This window comes from Mustela erminea, chromosome 1 (assembly GCF_009829155.1).
Source record: "Mustela erminea isolate mMusErm1 chromosome 1, mMusErm1.Pri, whole genome shotgun sequence".
In the NCBI taxonomy this organism is placed as follows: Eukaryota; Metazoa; Chordata; class Mammalia; order Carnivora; family Mustelidae; genus Mustela; species Mustela erminea.
In genome coordinates, this window is record NC_045614.1 from 150,470,634 (window position 1) to 150,490,875 (window position 20,242).

The 20,242-nt window shown below is 36.2% G+C and overlaps 1 protein-coding gene across 4 annotated transcripts in view; it reads left to right on the forward strand.

Moving 5' to 3' along the window:
- SLC9A9 (solute carrier family 9 member A9) overlaps positions 1-20,242 on the forward strand; it is a 675,208-nt gene that overhangs the window by 165,742 nt on the left and 489,224 nt on the right. For all 4 annotated transcript variants that reach the window (XM_032346649.1, XM_032346639.1, XM_032346659.1 and 1 more), the window contains exons 3-4: positions 2,445-2,522; positions 4,072-4,148. In XM_032346649.1, the coding sequence (XP_032202540.1) occupies positions 2,445-2,522; positions 4,072-4,148 (155 nt within the window). The remainder of the gene's footprint in view (positions 1-2,444; positions 2,523-4,071; positions 4,149-20,242) is intronic.

Consider the following 20,242-nt stretch of genomic DNA (forward strand, 5'->3'; position numbering starts at 1 on the left):
TAAGTTCTGTACCTTTTTTAAAAATTATTATTATTCATTTGAGAGAGAGAAAGAATGAGAGAGAGAGAGCGCACGAGATAGGGGAGGATCAGAGGAAGAAGCAGATTCCCTGCTGAGCAGGGAGCCGGATGCAGGATTGGATCCTAGGACTCCAGGATCATGACCTCAGCCAAAGGCAGTTGCCTAACCAACTGAGCCACTCAGGCATCACTAAATTCTGTATCTTAAAGGATTAACATTTTTAGCTGAAATATTTTTAGCTTTCTGTTTTCTCTTATCTTAGATTTTTCCCCCTCAAACTATATTGAAAAATTTTAATTGTTTGGACTTTAAAAATAGTCCCACCTCCAAGACCATGATTTGAACACAAAATCTGAGGAAAATGACATGTGGAATCGCCATCTGGAGATTGGTACAGCAGCAGATCCAACCATTTCTGAGAAATTGTCTGGGTTTGGAGTTACTCCCAGAACTCTGATTTAGCAGTTCCTAAGCTTATAGCAAGTCTGAAAGGAACACAAATCTGTTTTGTATATACAAATAAATCCTCGTATGCTGCATGCCATTCTCAGCCTGCCAGTTTCATCTGGCTGCTCCAGAAAATATAATTCAATAGCACATTAGTTAACCCGCAGGCAGGGAATGGGGCATTCTGATTATTGAAATGTTCTGGTTGAGTGATTAACCTGATTTTTGCAGAAAAACTGCTGAGGCAAGGGATTTTCTGTCCAAAATGTTTGTGCCACTGTACTTTTTTCTTCCAGATGATCACAGTTGCCTTGTTTCATTCCTGCAACACTCAGAAATATATCTCTTTGCTAAAAACTTTCAAATATGTAATTGATATACTTTCAAAGAGACCTCATAAAAATAGGTCAATAATGGTATATCAGATAAACCTAGAAAAAAGAACAAACTTAGAAGGAAATGTAGTATCTTTGCCCAAATTTTACATAGCCATAACCTTCAAGGGTTCCTAACATTAGGGCAGTTTCTTCAAATAGAATAACTTGAAAAATATTTTATTTTCCTTACTAATAAATACTTAAAAGTGCGTATTAGATGTTAGGCAGTGCTACAAGGGCTTTACAAATATTAATTGATTTAATTTTTATAACCACCTTAGAATTAAGTATCACATAAGTATCTTCGTTCTAAAGATGAAGAAACTCAGGGACAGAGAGCTATGGATGAGCTCTAGTTGATCGATCTGAATACTCATTGATACAAGCAGTTGTAGCATCAATGGATGAGTTTATGAGAAGAGACCTGGCTGAATTAGGTAACTCTTACCTGCACCCACCCCTTTCCAGGTATTTCATGAGTATTGTAATGGGGCTGTTATAGAAAGGGAGAAGGAGAGTCCAAAGTGCTAAAAAAGCATAGAAGAAACTGGGGAAATTGAAGTGGTTTTCAGAGAAGTGTAGCTTCTGAGATGAGTTAGAATTAGGCAAAGAAGGGAGGGAAAATTAAATACTAAAGTTGTGAAACCATGTATCTGAAACATTTTGTCGAATACTATAATGGTAAAAAGGCCCTAGTGGTGAATAATAAATGACATTGTGTATGTGTTTGGGGAGTCGGGTAAAGAAGGAAGAGGATGAGTCTAGACTTCCCAGTAAATAGTGGATATTTGATTCGAGAATCTCCATATTGCTGGGTGCCTGGGTGGTATCAAAGCCTCTGCCTTTGGCTCAGGTCATGATCCCAGGGACCTGGGATCAAGCCCCATATTGGGCTCTGTGCTCTGCAGAGAGCCTGCTTCCTCCTCTCTCTCTCTCTGCCTGCCTCTCTGCCTACTTGTGATCTCTGTCTGTCCAGTAAATAAATAAAATCTTTAAAAAAGAAGACTCTCCATATTTCATACCAAGTAACTTTTTTGGACCAACTTTAACATCTAAGTAAAAGCCAATAAACAAATATTAGAAAAATCCATTTGCACTTTCAAATAAATTTTTCACGAAGTCTGGAAAAGATTTCAAACTCCTGAATGGGATAAAGTAGGGAAAACTAAAACCAAATTTTAAAAAATATTTTATATGGGCAAAGTTTAAGTATATTCTTGTCAGAAGCTAAAATGTCTGGGCACTGCCAGAAAATTTCTTGGACCAGAAAAAAATAGAATGAAAACATCTGAAATGTGATAAATAGACAACTAACCAAAATAAATGTGAAGAGTTCTCTTTGCCCAGAGGGGTTTTATTGAATTGTTATTAGCTATAGAATGAATACGCTTCACATTTAAAATATTGCCCCACAGTTTTATTGCATTTGTTAATTTCTAAGTTTGCACTTTTCTTATTTTCATCTGTGCTAATTTAATAGCATGTTAATATACTTCCTACAAACTTAGCAGAAGTGACTGTAGCTGTACTTTTAAAGCAAATTTTTTTTAGTGACCAAAAGGAGCATCTTCCTAACTGCATTCTTATCTTTTCTGGCAGATGACATTTGATCCAGAAATCTTCTTCAATGTTTTACTGCCACCAATTATATTTCATGCAGGATACAGCCTGAAGAAGGTAAATATATAGTGATTATTTTCTTCTTTTATCAGTAGAGAATTGTACCAGCACAAATGAAAAAACAATTATTTATGGGTTTATTTAATTCAAAAGGTTATTATTATCATAGATTAAGTGATAGATTTCTATCTGACACACTTAGAATTCTTCTGAATCTGCTCTACCTAGTACACTGATTATTAGCCACATGCAGCTGTTAAGCCCTTGAAATGTGGCTAGTTTGAATGAAGATGTGCATTAAGTGTAAAATATGCATTGGATGTAGTAGACTTAGTATTTAAAAAGAATGTAAAATATCTCCATTATGTTTGATATTGAGTTCATGTAGAAATGATAATGTTTTGTATATATTGGGTTAAATAAGACATGCATTATCAAAAATCATTTTGCTTTTTAAAAAACTTTACTTTTAATATGGTTACTAAAAAAATCTTAAATGACATATGTGGCTAGCGTTATATTTCCATTGGACAATATTATTCTAGATGATTGTAACCAAAGAATTAGCTGTTAATTGGAGAGACGTGGGGTTTATCAATCAGGGTGAAAACACAACATGTCTTGCTAATATTCAGCTGTTGATATTCACAGAAAGGAAGTCCACTTTTGTAGCTTCTGTGCTCTTGCCTGACATTATTTAGGTACTGCCTGAATGTGCACTTTTCATAGATTAGTCATTCCCTTAATAGTTTAAGTGCTAGCATCTCCTGTACTACAGATTGAGGCTCTGGTGTGTCTGAATTTTGAGATGCAGAGGGAGTAGAGTTGCATTTCTGCTGACCACACCCCACCCTATGGACTCGTGGGGCTCTCACCCCTTTAGCCCGTCAGCTCCAGCAGCCAGGTGGCTTGTTCAGTACAGACCTGATTTTCTTGTGTACTCCAGGCTCCCTCTTGCTGTCAGTTCTAACTACTCAGCTCCCACTTACAGAACTGGAAGGGAGTTTTCCCAAGCCAGCATTTGAAAAGACTTAGAAGGCTGGATTAATTCAGGTCATCCTTCCTTATCTCTAGCCCTGATACTAGCCATTATTTTGTGAGATTTGTTAAAATAAATTGTTGTAGGTGGTCAAGTTTTGTTTCATTACATTCAGAAGAAATATAAGTCAGAGATTCAATAAGTCAAAGGGCAGCTGAAATATTTTAGAGTACTCTTTTTAAAATACTGAAGGGGTTCCACTGACAATAAAATTTCTTAAAATCTTTGTCTTCTGCTAATCATTCCAGAGTCCTCCATGGACATTACCCCAATTCTTTGCTCACTCTCTCAGGTCCAGCCAGTTCTGGCAGTCATGCTCTCATCTCTATCCTGTCATTTTTCTGGATATATTTGTTCCCCCATTTCTTTGAGAAAACTCTGTCTTTTGCAGTATAAATTGGTTCAACCTTATTTGTACGATAAAGCCAGGAACTTAGGCTCAAAACCAAAATCTGCCTAAACAGTGAAGGGAGGGAGGGGCTGTGAAAGTGCATACCTTTATTTTTATTTTCTGTTACACTAAGAAAATACATGGATGTATTATATGAAATATTCTTTTCTCCTCAGAGACACTTTTTTCAGAACTTAGGATCTATTTTAACATATGCCTTCTTGGGAACTGCCATCTCCTGTATCGTCATAGGGTAAGTGATGCTCAGAGTTCAAGTTCCAGGTGGCTGTGAGGCCAGTGATATGTGGGAGGAATCTCACTCTTCCTGGACTTACATTGACTGGGTGAATTGTCTATCTTTTTCTGAATATCACATCTTCACACATTTCTCTGACTCAATTCCAAGGCTTACATGTCTTCAAATCAAAGCAAACTGAAATTAGGTTGCTAGATTTTCTCTGTGAGGTTTGGACTTCTGATTTAGGGGATGTGGATAATTTGGCTTGAGTTATGTGAAGCACATTGCACCCCCCCCCCCGCTTTTTTTTTTTTTTTTTTTGCTTAATAATGCAGGTAAGCAACTGGATTCTTGTTTTCATATACTTTGCAGGACCTTACCTGTATTTGACAGGAGTACAATTGTAGCTATACGTCAAGGGTTTGCTCTCTAAGGGAAAGTTTACAAGAGGACGGTCTAAGACAGACATTTCCACATATTAGCAGAGCTATTTAATGCTGGGATAGCTTTTCAGTTGATACACTATAGAATGAAGCCTTATTTTATTCTCATTATATTTTGTTGGTTATGTTTAAGCCCCCAAGTCTAACTATATAGACTCAAGCCTACGGCTCTTCACAAAGCAAAATATGATACAAAATGGTGAAGCCAATCCAATTCACTTATAATCCCATCTAGTACATTAAATCTCCACTGAAGAAAATATGTACAACTGCTATGACTATGATGGTGTAGATGTCTTAAATTGTCTGATACAGCTAACTCTACTCTTGAATTTTACTGCATACAGCTGTTATAACCCTAATGCAAGAAACTGAAGCTAAAAACACATGCTAGCCACTTATCCAGCTCTTTCCTTATACAGTATTTAGTCACTGGAAGACTAAGAAAGTATCATTACTTGGACCTGAAAGCAGGGTGTTGAGTTATGTTGAATTCTCTGTTAAATTTTTATTGCTTTAAGCCTAGAATTACTTAGGCTACATTATATGAAAACGTCCAGCATAGTTAGGGCAGTGAGGAAGCTAACGATTTTAACACTTGAAGGTGGAGACTTGCAGGGATATAGATTAAGGAGCCTCATTAAGTCTGGACACCTAAGAGGTCTTTAAACTGTGACTAAAAGGCAAGCATGGATTTTATCCTTCTCAAAGCATAGTTTAGAGGAGAGCTGTTCTATTCTGTGGGTATACTGTAACTAAATATTCAGATTTCAAAGCTGGCAAGGGCCTTCGAGATTTGTGTGATTAAAGCACCTTATTCTAAAGATGAAGAAAGTAACATTTTGAAAGTCTAATTATCTGCCTTAAGAAGTGTGTGTGTACATGTGTGTACACGTGTGTATGTGTGTGTGTCTGTGTGTATGAAGTAGGGCCATGGTCAGGACGTAATTCAGACTTTGACTCCTGACTCAGCAGGTCTCACCATCATCCCCTCTTTCTTTAGCCATTTCTCTTGGATTTGCTATACATTCCTCTCCACTGTTCGTTCATACACATTGACAGAAGTCTCTGAGATGTGTGAACAGTGTTCATCAGTTTCTAGCAAATATTGCTGGTTAGCAGTTCTATAATAGGATCTGAAATGTATTATGGATCTAAATTCTAAACTTGTGGACAATGCTGTTAAATTTTGGGATAGTCAGTTTTCATTATTACCCTGTTTCTTTTGTCTAACTGATTTTAAGTATACTTAAGTATATGTATTTATACAATACGCTTTCACCATCATGAGAATTCTATAACCTATTTTTGAAAAAGAGCGACAATGTAGTGTGTGTGTGTGTGTGTGTGTGTGTGTGTGTGTGTGTAATTGTGTATAATTGACTTTCAAAAAAAAAATTCAATTCAGGAGATTTGGTAAAATTCATTTACTGGAGTTGATGGCCTCTTCTGATTTTAAGGCTGCAGTCAATAGTGTTTGATGGAAAGTGATTTGAATAAAATGTATAGCCCTGGAAAAACTTTTAGAATGATGTGCTTTGTTTGAACTGGCATAATCTCAACAACGAAAACCTCTAGGGTGACTTCTTAATGTGGTCATTAAAGTACAGAAGGGATAGGTAGTTTTAAGATTTAAAGGTCTTATCCAGCAAAGTAAAGGAAACCATTAAAGAGCTTTAGATTGGTGGTGACAAGGTCAGATTTATATTTCAGGAAGGTCATTCTGGTTGTTGTGTAAAGGAGAAATTTTAAAGTGGGGAAAAGATGGCAGCCAGGGGACAATTTAAGAGGCAATTTCCATAAGTTAGGTTGGAAACAGTAGGGGCCTGACCTGAGACAGTGGCAGTAAAGACGGAGGTGGAGTCATCCACATGTTGAAATCCTGAGAGATAATGCGGTAATTGAAGGCAAGTGTATGGAGTGAGAAGGAAGTTACATGGGCCTCAGCACAATCCTGAAGAAAGGGAAGAGATAACCACAAGGGACTAAGAAGTATTGGGCCCAAGATACAGGAAGAAAATAAACAGGACATGTGCCTGGAAGTCAAGGAAGAGGGAAAGGGAGGGTAAATGGTGTCTAACACAAGGAAGTCAAATGGGACAGGAATTGGAGTATCCATTGTATTCAATCCCTCGGAGGTTATGGATGACTTCACACTCGGCCTACGGGCAAAAATAAAGAGAGTATTGGCAAGTCTAATAGTTTCAGGTGCTGTGTGATGGGAAATAAGAATTTATTTTTATTTTGTTTTATTATATATTTATTATATTTTATTTTTATTTATTTTATTTTGATCTCTGGATATAATTTCAGAACCTTGGAAGGAAAGGCACAAACTTGAATTCAAGCCAAGCTGACATTTACGCAAGTTAGTGACCCTCATTGTACAAGTCATTCAAACACACACTCAAACCTTAAGAAATGACTGGTTATGCTTTTCTGATAAATTAATAGTAATAAGAACAACACAACAAACATTCATTGAGTGCTTGATATGTAATATGCCCTTTTTAAAAGTACTTGGATTATTTAATTTAATCCTCAAGAAATCCTATTAAGTAGATACTATCATTACCTTCATTTAACAGTTGAGACAGCTGAAATTTAGAGAGAACACAGCGTAAGTAATAGAGCTGGCATTAGTAAATAAATAGTTTGGCTCCAGAGTCAAATTCTCGATGCCAAAAATGTGCTTTACTTCTATTTTTTATCCTTACTAAAAAATAAAATGTAAGACATTAAACAAAAAGATAAAATTGAATAAATCAGTTAAATATTCACTGCTTACCACATATTTCTTCATTAGCCTCATAGGGTTTCTCACAGATATGAAAGATTTTTATTTGGGAATCCCATTCAAAATGAATTCACATTTTTAAGAGGAAAAAGGAATGTCTGGGTTTATGAAGATATACTTGCATGAAATGGGCAGAAGAAGAGGTTCAGGACAGTCCTAGATTGTACTGAGAATAATTTCATAGAGGAGGTAGATTCTGAGTAGTCATTTAGTGGAGAGGGATATATAGTTGGATTTTCCAAGCCATCAGGTGCATTAGTCATAGTGGGTATGGGCAATATTGCGTCAGATTCAAAGCTGGAGAGCAGGTTTTGTAGAGCAGTGTTAGAGAGTGTGGAAACTGAAATGATGGAGAATCAGCTTGATGAACAGCAATGAAGCCTGGCAACAGGAATTTATGAGAAGTAAAGGCTATGAAGAGTAATAACGGGGCATGAATGGAAACAGCTAGTGGGCTGTGGTCTTTTCTAGGTAAGGACTGGATTGAATCAAGCTACAGGTTGGCTTTAGATTTGGACTCAGTTGCTTTATAGGAATTGAGATCACTGGGTCTATTTGAATGAAAAGAATTCTGCATTAAGTTTTATTAACTTCATGTCATTTCAGAAATCAGATGCAAACCATCTTTTATATTTCACGACAAAGTTTAGCAATATCATTTCTGGCAATAAAATCAGAGAAGTTTTAGAAAAATTTTAATTTTAATTTTTTTAATGTTCTTAAAGAATTTATCCATCTTTTATAGTCCCCTCCCCAACTTACCACTTAAGAAAAATCTTAGCTACATCTCTTTTGAAATAAAACCCATATATTTAAAATATTTCTTTATTCATCTTCTCCATCTCTGGAAGATATTCCTTTATCTTTGGCTGTATGTCTCTACCCTTGTATGTTATACCGATGTATCATCACAAGGGCAACTTACCTAATGCTTACTGTTAGCACATACATTTTGTCCTTAGAACTCATTAGCTTCCAAGAAATGCTTCTCTAAGAGTAATGAGGATTATATTCTTTTAGTTTTTCTGTTAGTGAGGGATTAAAACAAATACCATAATTTCAAAAATACTTGGAAAAGGATACATGGATCTAAATAATGAAGAATGGGGTGCTAATTTTAAGAATAGCCTGCTTTTTATATTGGCCTATGCTTTTAAAAGACACTGTCTCATTTTATTCTCATAGTACCCCTGTAAGGTAGGTACTATTATCCTTACTTTACGTGGAAGGATGCTGAGGTTGAGATTTGCCGAAGATGGCACAATAAGTGAGTGGTAGTCAATGGCACACCCAGTCTCACTTCAAAACGCACAATCTTAGACTCTCCCTATCCTGCTCCTTTTCCTAATATGACACTACGTTTTAATAGTGCTTTGCAATTATTAACTATATATGTCAGACAAACCATGTCCTCAATTATTTCACATTCTTATTTTATCATGATGGCTGACAATTATTAAAAATCTGAAGGTTTAAGAATGAGCTATAAATATAATTGCAAAGTAGAAATGGTACCTGTCTTTTCCTAATGGAGGTAGTTGGAGTGATGATATGAATTCATTTTACTTGATTAGAATTGCTGCACTTTGGGTAGCCTGCTCTGGATAACCAGGATTCTTAAATGTGAGGTTGTTTATATTATTCAACATTCCTCAGGAGTATTGATTTTCCCATTAGCCTTCTTATATGGACATGGTGGAAACTGAGCCTGACACTCGGCCTATCTTTCCATCAGACATATGAGTGAAGGTGCCTCATGGAAGCTCTTGCCCTGCCTTCTCGTATCATCATGCCTCCTGATCTGGATACCTTTGTGCTTAAGTACCCTTGGCACTGGTTCTGGAATTGCTACTGCTCTGTTCCTAAGTAGGACAAAGTATGGTGAGTGTCAGTATTCTCAAAATGCTGATTCCTATACCTGGAAAAAGGAACACATTTGTTCATCTAAAATCAAAACCTGAACAGGTATAGTTCCTAGATGGAGGCCAAGCCACACCTCAGTTCCTTAAATTCTAGCCCTAGGAAGAGAATGACTCAGAAGAGAATTCTTAACCCAGAAAACATAAACCCTGAGTTGGTACACAAAGAGATTGGGGAGGCATAAGGATGTGAACCTCCTTAGATTCTCCATGGAGTTTTTCATGGGAGATGGTCTGCATAGATTTCAACAAGTAGTCAGATTTTCTAGGGAATTTCGGTTTCCAGATACAAAGAACTAGTATGTGTTTTCAAGAGCCTGAGCAGAGATAGTTGGGACAGGAAGGATTTTACATATTGCCGTATCTAATTAGAACTGAAGAAGTCTCTAGGCTGCATTCAGGGTGGTCATAAAGGCTGGAAATATGCATGCTATTATTTTATCATGTATTATAATATATAATAACAATAAACTAGTTATTATGTTTTGTCTGTGTTCCTGGACTTGGTAGCCATCCCATATACATACCGAAGAGTGGAAATGCCAGCTGGTAGGGTCTACAAATGAACATTCATTTTTATAGAATAAGGCCACATCATTTTCCAAAGCAATTGTACCAGTTTCCTCTTAATTTCTGGCAATGTAGTAGGTGTGAAATGGAATTATATTGTGGTCTTCATTTGTATTTCCCTGATTCTTAAAGAAGTTGTTTTTATTTTCATATGAAACCTGCTCAAAATTTTTCTCCATTTTCCTGCAAATTGTTTTGTCACATTTTCATTAATTTGCCACTTTTCTTTACCTGTTTCACATTTCATTTATTTGCATATTTCTTTATATGTTAATCCATATTCCAAGTACATTGCAAATATTTTATCCCACTTTGTGTCTTTTGCATTGAGTTTGTTCTTGATATCTTTTATTGAACAGAATTTCCGAAATTTAATGTAGTCAAATTTATAATTTTTTTCTTTTATAAAGGTTAGCATTTTTGTGTTTTGCTTAATAAATCTTTCTTACCCCAGAGGCAGAAGTACGTTTTCTTCTAAAGTGTTTCGGAGTTTTGCCTTTTACAGTAGGTTCATTTTCTGGAGCTGATTTTTTGTATACGATACAAAATAGACAACCAATTTTTCTTCTTCAGATAGATAACATCATTTATCGTCTAGTCCTGCCATTCCCCAGGATCTACTATGCCTCTTTTACTATGTATCGTGGTTTCTGTTTCTAGACCTTAATTCTATTTGTTTGGTGTATAATCCATCTCAGCACTAATATCTCACTGTCTTAATTGCTATAGTTACATTGTAAGTCTTTGTATCTTACAGGATAAGGCAAAAAGGACACTCTTCTTCAGGATTACCTATTATTACTTTTTAACTTTAATAAATTTATTCTAGTATATATATCTAGGAGTATATAAATTTATAAATATATTCTTTATACTTTGTTCATGTTGGTATGTCTATAACTCTGTTTCTTAGTATTTTCCTTAGGGACCCACTTGCACATGTGCACTAGGAGACATGTATAAAAGTATTTGTAGCAGCATTGTTCACAATAGCAAAAAATTGGAAATAACTGTATTTCACTAAAAAGAGAATGGGCAAATAAACCTGCATAGCATGATATTACCCAGCAATTAAAAAAAAAAAAGATGAAATCAAGTTGCTTATGATAGTGTGGATGAATTTCAGAAACTTAATGTGAGATCATTAAATCATGTCCCATAGGACTGCATGTAATATGACAACATTTTTATAATGCCCATAAGTGATGAAGATTAAAAAGTATTAAGCATGCATGCATGTGGGTGAGAAGGCATATATGTGTCTGTGTAGTAAGGAGGGGAATTAAAAACAAAAATTCAGGGAAGTGGCAATTACTTGGAAAGAGGGAAAAGAATGGGATGGAAAAAAACATAGAAGGAAAAGTTATTGGCAATATTCTAGCTCATGAATTGGAGCATATTTTCAGGTGTTTTATATAACTTGCATATATTTTCTATATATTCTCTTGTATATATCAATTATGTTAAAAAGAAAATACAAGAAAAAAACAAATAAAAGGAGCTACTTAGTAGATTTACAAAACTCTGCTTGATTATGTTGCTTACTTCCATTTCTGGGAAATACTGATTCTTTTATTGTTTCTCTTTGTGTGTTTTAGTAACAACTCAGTTTGGCAGGCAGTAGCAGGGAGGCAAAGGCGCCAAGAGTGTACTTGCCAGTATTCCCCTGGTTAATTCTTATCAGCCACAAAGCCCTATATTTTTCTTCTCTTCTCTTATTTATCTCCACCTTCTCTCTTCCTTTTCCTCTCCCCTCTCCTCTCCGTCCCAACCATGTTTTTCTTCCCATCCCATGAGACACCGACTAGGCTGCTGCTCTCTGAGACTCCATTTTCAGTAGGCTACAAAACAGCAGAGCTCAGGGAGGCTGTGTTGAGTCAGACTGGAAGGCCCCACGCCTCCTCTGTGCATTCATTTATTCTCTGGATTCGCAGCTGGCACAGTAATAGCTGTCACTCGTGTCAAAGAGAAAAATATACCACTGCCCTGACACAGCCAAATAAGAAAAAACAATCTCTAATCTGTCAAATATAGCCCAAGCTGCTTAGCGGTGTTGTTTCTCATATCCATCTCATAGCATGCATGGACTGTATTTATGGCAACAGAGAGGAGAGTGAAGTTTTTGATAAAAAGAAACAAAAGGTAGAACGGAGGGGACTGTGGAGAACATCAGCAAGGTAGCTTGGAGGTAAAGGAGTTGTCAGAGCCATATGGATATTTGCATTAGTCACCAATCTAGTTCTACGATCATATCCTCAGCAGATGTCAGGGATGAGAATGACAGAACAGGACAAAGAAAAATAAATTCTGAAAGAATCAGAAAGGAAAGCATATAAAACCTAACTCCAAATTAAGTAATGTTGAATGCCATATAGAAGGAAAAAAATGCGTTAGACTGTTAAGGTGAGAAAAGAAATGCCTACTAATGAAAGAAAGAAATGTATAAAAATAATGAAACATATTCTTTCTGAAAAAAGAATTTACCTGAGAAGTCTCATTATTAAAGAATCTATACTAAAAGATTCTAGCTATGGGATTCTTTTTAAATGAAATATTCAGGTCTTGGAATTATCCAGTTTACCTTTATTCTTCAGTTCCCTCAAGCACAGAATCAAACATTTTTCTGTGTGTTCAAAATCTGATGAAAGAGCTATATAGTAAACATGGCTAAGCTTTTACACACACTCTCTCTCTCTCTCTCTCTCTCTCCCCACCATCACCACACCCCATTTGGATAAAAGATTAAAAAAAAAAATAAGGGAAGTATACCAGTTATCTATTGTTTTGTAACAAACCACTCCCAAAAGTTAGTGGCTAAAGACAACCACCACTTTATTCATAATTTTGTGGCTCAATAGTTTGGGTTGGACTCAGCTGGGCAGTTCTGTGGTTCTTGTCTGGGCTCGCTTATGTGAGCACAGTCATCTGGGATCAGGTGGTCTAAAATGGGCTCACTCAAATGTCCGGTGGCTGTTTCTGACTCCTGGCTAGCTGATCTGGAGACTCGGCTCTATTCCATGGAGCCTCTCATCTCCTAGTCGGCTAGCCTTGTCTTTTTACCCTGGTGGTTTCAGGACAGCAATCCAAGATGACAGGAACAAAAATGAAAGACTTCTGAAGGCCCAGGTCCAGAAGTCACACAATATCACTTTTAACATGTTGTATTGGTCAGATTATCACAAGAGCAGCCAAGATTCAAAGCATGGGGAAATAGGCTTCAGCTCTTGATGGGGAGGTATGGTGAAGTCACATTACAAAGGTGTATGCATACAGGGATGGGAAAAATTATTGTAGTCATATTTGTAAATAATCTACCACAGGAAAGACTTATAAATATCTTCAGAGATTTCAAGTTAAGAGCTTGCGTAGCAAATGGGATTCAGAACCTGGAATAAAACCTATGGCTACAAAAGGAAAACAGGACGGAAAAATCAAGTCAACCATAGAGCACCTAACTCTTTGTCCTCCTCTGTGAGTCTTCCTGATATTCTGGAAGCAGTAACAATGGATTCCTAGCCTGATGATTTAAGTGACTTACTAAGAAGTATGTTATAATGCTCTGTGTTTGGATATAAAATTTTTATGGAAAAATATATGTAAAGCTCAAAGAAGATAGAGAGCTTGGCTCACTAATATTTTATGTTGCTGAAGGACATTCATGGAAAATTGGCCCTTGCCCAGCCACAGCAGATAATTATGGAGAAGTTTTATTTAATCTGAGAATATCAGTTGCTCTTTTTACTACCAGTGATGCAGAGAATGTAGAGGTGGAAGTATGGCCAGATTAGCTATAAACGCAACAGCGTCTCTACTGAGGGGGTTTCTTTCATAGTTATACTTCATTTGTCTGGGTCTGTCATGTCAAGCCTGGTTTGCATGAACAATCATTTGGCTGTTGGTGCTTTGGAAAAGGGGTAGCTTTGGAGATGGCAAAAGCTTTATCTTGGCAACTTATTTACTTTGCTTGAATGGTTTTCTAAATAAGGTTAAGGAACAATGACACATGGATTTAATTACACAGTTCCAGAGTCTTGAAGTTTCTTAAAAATGGAAGCCCATGAACCTTCACCAAAATATAAACTATGTTATCCAAACTCTCAAACTTACCTGTATGTTCTTCCCTATTCTTCATTCCCTCCCATTCCCAGGGGAAAATCTTACCCTGAATTTTTTTTTATAGTTTTCTCATGTTCTTTTTGAGCTTTATAAAAATATTTTCACACTCTTTGTTGTCAAGCCATTTGCTTTTTTTTCCCACTCACAATTATTCTAAAACTCATCCATGTTATGGTTTTCAGCTATAGTTTTTCACTCTTATTGATAATATACAAATACATGAATATTCTACACTGTACCTATTATTCTATGGACAGAGTTGCTTCTGTCTATGAATATTCTTTTACAAGACCCCTGGGGCCCAAGTAAAAGATCCTTTAAGTAATGAACTTGGAGTGGAATTTGCAATACCAAATTGTTTTCCAAAGTGATGTCCCCACTAAGAGGTGTAAGAATTTCCATTGCACCACACCCTTATTAATGCTTACTCTTGTCAGACTTTTTCATTACCAATTTCTCTAGCCTTAGGACAATACCATACTATTTTAATTATTATTGCCTATGAGAAATTAACTCTTGACATCTAATAGGATAAATCTTACCTCCTCCCCTACATTATTCTTCATATCTATCATAACTATTTGGATCTTTTTCTCTTATTATAAAATCTTATCTAATTTTTTGATTCACTGTGTTGGTATTTTGATTAGAATTACATCAAATCCATAGATGAGTTTAGAGAGATCTGCCATATATATAATATTGTCTTTTTCTTCTTAAAATTTGATATCTCCATTTTATGTTTTCTTAATGTCATTCAATAAAGACTGAAAGTTTTCACTCTGAGAGTCTTGCACAACTTTTATTCATTTAGTCCTAAGAGTATTGTATTATATTATAAAGAGCTTCATTTTCAACATTTTATTTTCTTAGTGTTGCAGTTGAGCAGTCTTGATGAGTAAGAAAATGGCCCAGTTCCAAGTAGCCTAGATCTTACAGTCTACGAGTGGGGCAAAAGCACAACTGCAGTGAGTGTGAGCAAGAAGCAAATGGTGCAAATCACAGACTTGGAGGATCTGCTTGAGGAAAGGGTCTGTTGTGGTAAGAGCTATGACAAGGGAGGTGGAAGGGGTCATGGGAGCACACTCGGGGGGCCTGGAGAGGCTTCTGGGGAAATGGCACTAACCTGAGATCTTAAACATTTATTTCCAAGGAGGAAGACAAGCAAAAATCTGGGATAAGCCATTACAAGCAGAGAGGGTACCATGAGGAAGGCTAGTAGCAAAATGGAACTTCGGTCCTGCATTTTGTCCTGGGAGGCCAGACCATAGACAGGAAACAGAAGGAGATAAAGGTATGGGAGGGAGAAGTTAGCCCATGAACCTGAAACGTTAGTTGAAAGTTTGGGCATGATTCTGTAGGCTGTAGGGTGTTAAATGGGGGAGTTTTTTTTTTTTTTTTTTTTTAAAGTTCGCTCTGACTAGAATATAAAAATGGATGAGAAGAGGTTGAGGTAGTATGCAAGAAACCAGTTGGGAGGTGTTGTTAGTTTAAACCCAGAGACTACTTGGTTGGATCTGAGAGCAGATTGGGAGATGGAACTGACAGGGCATGGTTATAGAACAGATTTATAGAAATAAAGGCTATTATGAATACCTATCAATTTTTTGGCTTATTCTGAATTTGACTTTTAAATCTAGTACCATTTGGACCTCATATGCTGTTCCCTTCCATCCTTGTTTTATATTCCCTAGTAGGCTTAACTTCTTAGTTACGCCCTCATTTTTAGTAAGAGTCAATGAGAGTTAAGGTATTGCCAAGTGAATCAATGAGTTAACAAAAAGTTTTGAGAAATGCATATCCTTTCACTGACAGAGGTAGTAGAAATAATAAAAGTTACAGGAGGTAGCTTTTTTGGTCCATTTTCTATGTTCCTGGCTTTGAACTTACCATTCTGCATTTATCATCTCATTTAGTCTTCACAACAAAGAAATAGATACATCTATTATTCAATTTTTTTAAGTAAGAAGTCTGAAACTCAGATTGCCTAAGTAACGTCCAAGTTGTGACTGACTCCAGAGCTTGTGTGCTACACTCACCATTGCAACTTAAAATGCATTCTGGGCACCTGGGTGGCTCAGTGGGTTAGGCCTCTGCCTTCAGCTCAGGTCATGATCTCAGGGTCTTGGAATTGAGCCCTGCATCAGGCTCTCTGCTCTGCAGGGAGCCTGCTTCCTCCTCTCTCTCTCTCTCTGCCTGCCTCTCTGCCTACTTGTGATTTCTGTCTGTCAAATCAATAAATAAAATCTTCTTTAAAAAACACATCCTTCAACCCGCAGGAGCATCAGGAATACCTGGAGCTTATTAATGTAGTCTTAGGTCTCAACCCAGACTTCCTGAATCCTAATCTGTATATTACCAAAGCCCAGGTGAATTTGCTATGTTGTACTTCCAAACTGGTAGGGAGATTTAATACCTTACTTGGGATTTAGTAAGGACAGACTTATAAAAATCAAGATAATTTTAACTTACATTTCATCCATATTGTTCAGGCATCTTTGAAACTAAACCAAATTAATCAATTTTATAATTTATATCTACAAGGTTTATATGACAATCTGTGTCTGTGCACATGTCTGGGTCAAATATTGTATGTGTATTATGTAGAAGATAATTAGTTCAATACTGTTAGGAACACAGAACCATCACAGTGAGAAATGCCCAATGTTCTGGTCTAAGGGTTTTAGCACTACCAGTGTGGGAGGTGCTCAACCTGATTTAGCAATTACATTGTGATGTCATTAAAATGAAATGTCCCCAATAAAAGGACTAGAAGTCAATCTTAACTACAGTTCTGAGATACTTTATTGCTCTATTTCACCCTTACTTACTAAATCCCACTGCATGTTAGGTAGCTATAAAGGTTTCCAATTGGCAAGCTACATTATCAACAGGATCATGAATATGAATGATGACATCATTGTTTTAGCTTCAACGAGCAAATATAATCTTGAAGGTCATTGCTACTAGATTACAGGTACCTAAAATCTTTATTTTCATGTGATTCTTGACTCTTTTTCCTCTCATTGCATTTTCTTCCACCAGTATGTGAAAGTAATTTTAACATGTGTATGAATTTGACCTAATTTTGACTGGATTTTTCTTTTCTTTTCTTTTTTTTTTTTTGGAATGCCTGTTCAGTACTTTGTAAAGTACTTTTCCTCAGCTTCTCAAAGGTACCATATATCACTTGGTCCCCCTCTTTAAATAAGTTCTATAGCTATGAGAAGTATACTATAATGATGACAATTGCTTACATATATTGAGATTTTACTTTGTGCCAAGCACTGCTCTGTGCTTTATATTGCATTAAGTTTATTCATTAGTCCAAGTTCCCATTAAAGTTTTTTCTCTTCATAAGAATATATGTTTATAACTATAATAAAAATTTCCCCACTTCCTTTATTAAAACAATTTTTAATTTTTCTTTAGAATGCTGAAGAATTTAGCAAAATATTTTTGTAAATATTCTTATTTATAGCATAGATTCCTATTGATATTTTGTTAACATATAGTAGAAGCTTAGCATTCTTTTTTTATTTTTTAAAGAATTTATTTATTTGACAGAGAAAGATCACAAGTAGGCAGAGAGAGAGAGGAGGAAGCAGGCTCTCTGCCGATCAGAGAGCCCGATGCGGGGCTCGATCCCAGGACCCTGAGATCATAACCTGAGCCGAAGGCAGTGGCTTAACCCACTGAGCCACCCAGGCACCCAGAAGCTTAGCATTCTTAAGAAAGAATATCCACAAAGGCAAAGAATGAATCCTAATGTAAACTACGGACTTAAATTAAAAATGATGTGTCAATATGAGTTTATATTAACGGATACTGAGGGTAGGATTAAGAGATTATATGGGTACATATTTTGAGAATTTGAGTACTTGCTACACAATCTTTATGTGAATCTGAACCTATTCAAAAATAAATAAATAAATAAATAAAGTCTGTTAATTAAAAATGAATGTTCACATTATAAATCTTTAATACAACCTCTTTCCTTGATAGCAAATGGAACATGTTAGATATTTTCTATGTCCCCAGTAGTCCAAAACTGTATAAACTGGAGATTTTTAGTTTTTTAAATCTAGGACTAACTAGATTTAACTAGTTAGTCTGGAGCCTAACTCTTATAGGCTCCAGAATGCCCAAAGTGCACCTGGCCTGTTTTAGTGGTAGTACCTCGGTTGACCAGTTTTGCAGTGCCCTTACTACACTTCATCTCTATTGTTGTATCAGGGGTCTGAGGAATAGCACTGAAGATGGACTCTCATGGCTAGTGGGAAACTTTTCCTCTGATTAGCCTTACCTATCCAGTGGGCTCCTTCCCAATCCCTTAGAATAGGTATTGTGAGACCAAAGGTCTTAATTGCCCAAGTTAAACTTTAATTCTTCTATTCATAGAATGGATATTAGCCCTCTTAAAGGTCCTACCTCTTCTCTTCAAATGTCCAAACTACCCTATTGATAATTCATGATTGGATAAAAGATTTCATGAACTGATCATAATATATTGTTAGTGTTTTGTCAAGTTAATCGACTGTGATTCAATAATCACATTTCTGAAGATTATTTTCTCCACTGCTATGGTACTAATGGCTTCTAACATACGTAGATAAGTTGCTGACATGATTGTCAGGGTGTTGCTTTTAATTTGCAGCAAAAAAAGGTATCCTAGGTTACAAATTTAAGGCCTCTACAGATATCAATAACCTGATTATTTGATAAGTTACCCACTGTGCTTCATAGGGCTAAATGCATTTACAACTTTATCCCCGCATAGAGAAATAAGGAATGTAGGAAAAATTAAACATTATCCTCTAAGAGTGGAAAGAAAGTGGAGACTCATTTGGAAAGTGGTTATTGTGGCTGTCATAAGCTTTAGGAAATAATTTAAAAGTGGCCTGTTTGTAAAGGAAGTATACTCTGTTAAAAATATAGGCAAAATATACCATTGTCAAATAGTTTTTCTCCTTTTCACATAGTGTTTTCATTTGCATTTCACACCATACAACGTAGTTAAGGACAGAAATTAACCTACTTTATGGATGAGAAAACTGAGTGTTAGAGAAGTTAAATTACTTTCTCCAATACTGTTCATTTTTATTTGTCAAAACTGGACATGGTATCTATTTTTTTTCAAATTCTTAGTTCTCTGCAAATGCTTTTCATAATGTGTTAATAATGACCTACTTCATCCTTGAAACCACTCTCCAGTTAATCACTCAATACAACAAGTTAAAGTTTGAGACTTATGATAGGTGAGATAAATAATTACAGTACATTACATATACTGTATCTATATATATAAACATACCTATACACACACATGTATACACCACTTTCCATTTTTAATGAAGTGTTTTTTATATCTATTATTTCAATTGCACATTGAGTCAGCTGAGATATGAGATTTCCCCAGAAACCTCCCCGAGTCAGATCTAGAAAGGAATATAAATCCAGTGAAATTGTTTAGAACAGTGGAAATATAACTTCATGTCACTGTAAGAGTCCCACCCTGGTAATAGTGCTATATTCACAGAAGTTCAGAAAACTGTATTTAGGTAATCTCTAGAGGAAATTACATACATAGAACTTGCAAGTCAACCAGCATTAACTCATTCACTTGCAGCCCAAAATAATACTTTTGGGAGTTCTCTAATCTTTTCTTAGACTCAGCTGATCTATTACTTCAACTGATGTGCAGTTTAGCTTGGCTATTTTTTTTTTTTTTTTTGGTGCAAGATGGTGTTTTTTTTTTAATTTTTAATTTTTTATAAACATATATTTTTATCCCCAGGGGTATAGGTCTGTGAATCGCCAGGTTTACACACTTCACAGCACTCAACAAAGCACATACCCTCCCCAATGTCCATAACCCCACCCCCCCTTCTCCCAAACCCCCTCCCCCCAGCAACCCTCAGTTTGTTTTGTGAGATTAAGAGTCACTTATGGTTTGTCTCCCTCCTCCTACCCACTTAAGCCCCCATGTTGCATCACCACTTCCTCATATCAGGGAGATCATATGATAGTTGTCTTTCTCCAACTGACTTATTTCGCTAAGCATGATACGCTCTAGTTCCATCCATGTTGTCGCAAATGGCAAGATTTCATTTCTTTTGATGGCTGCATAGTATTCCATTGTGTATATATACCACCTCTTCTTTATCCATTCATCTGTTGATGGAAATCTAGGTTCTTTCCATAGTTTGGCTATTGTGGACATTGCTGCTATAAACATTTGGGTGCACGTGCCCCTTTGGATCA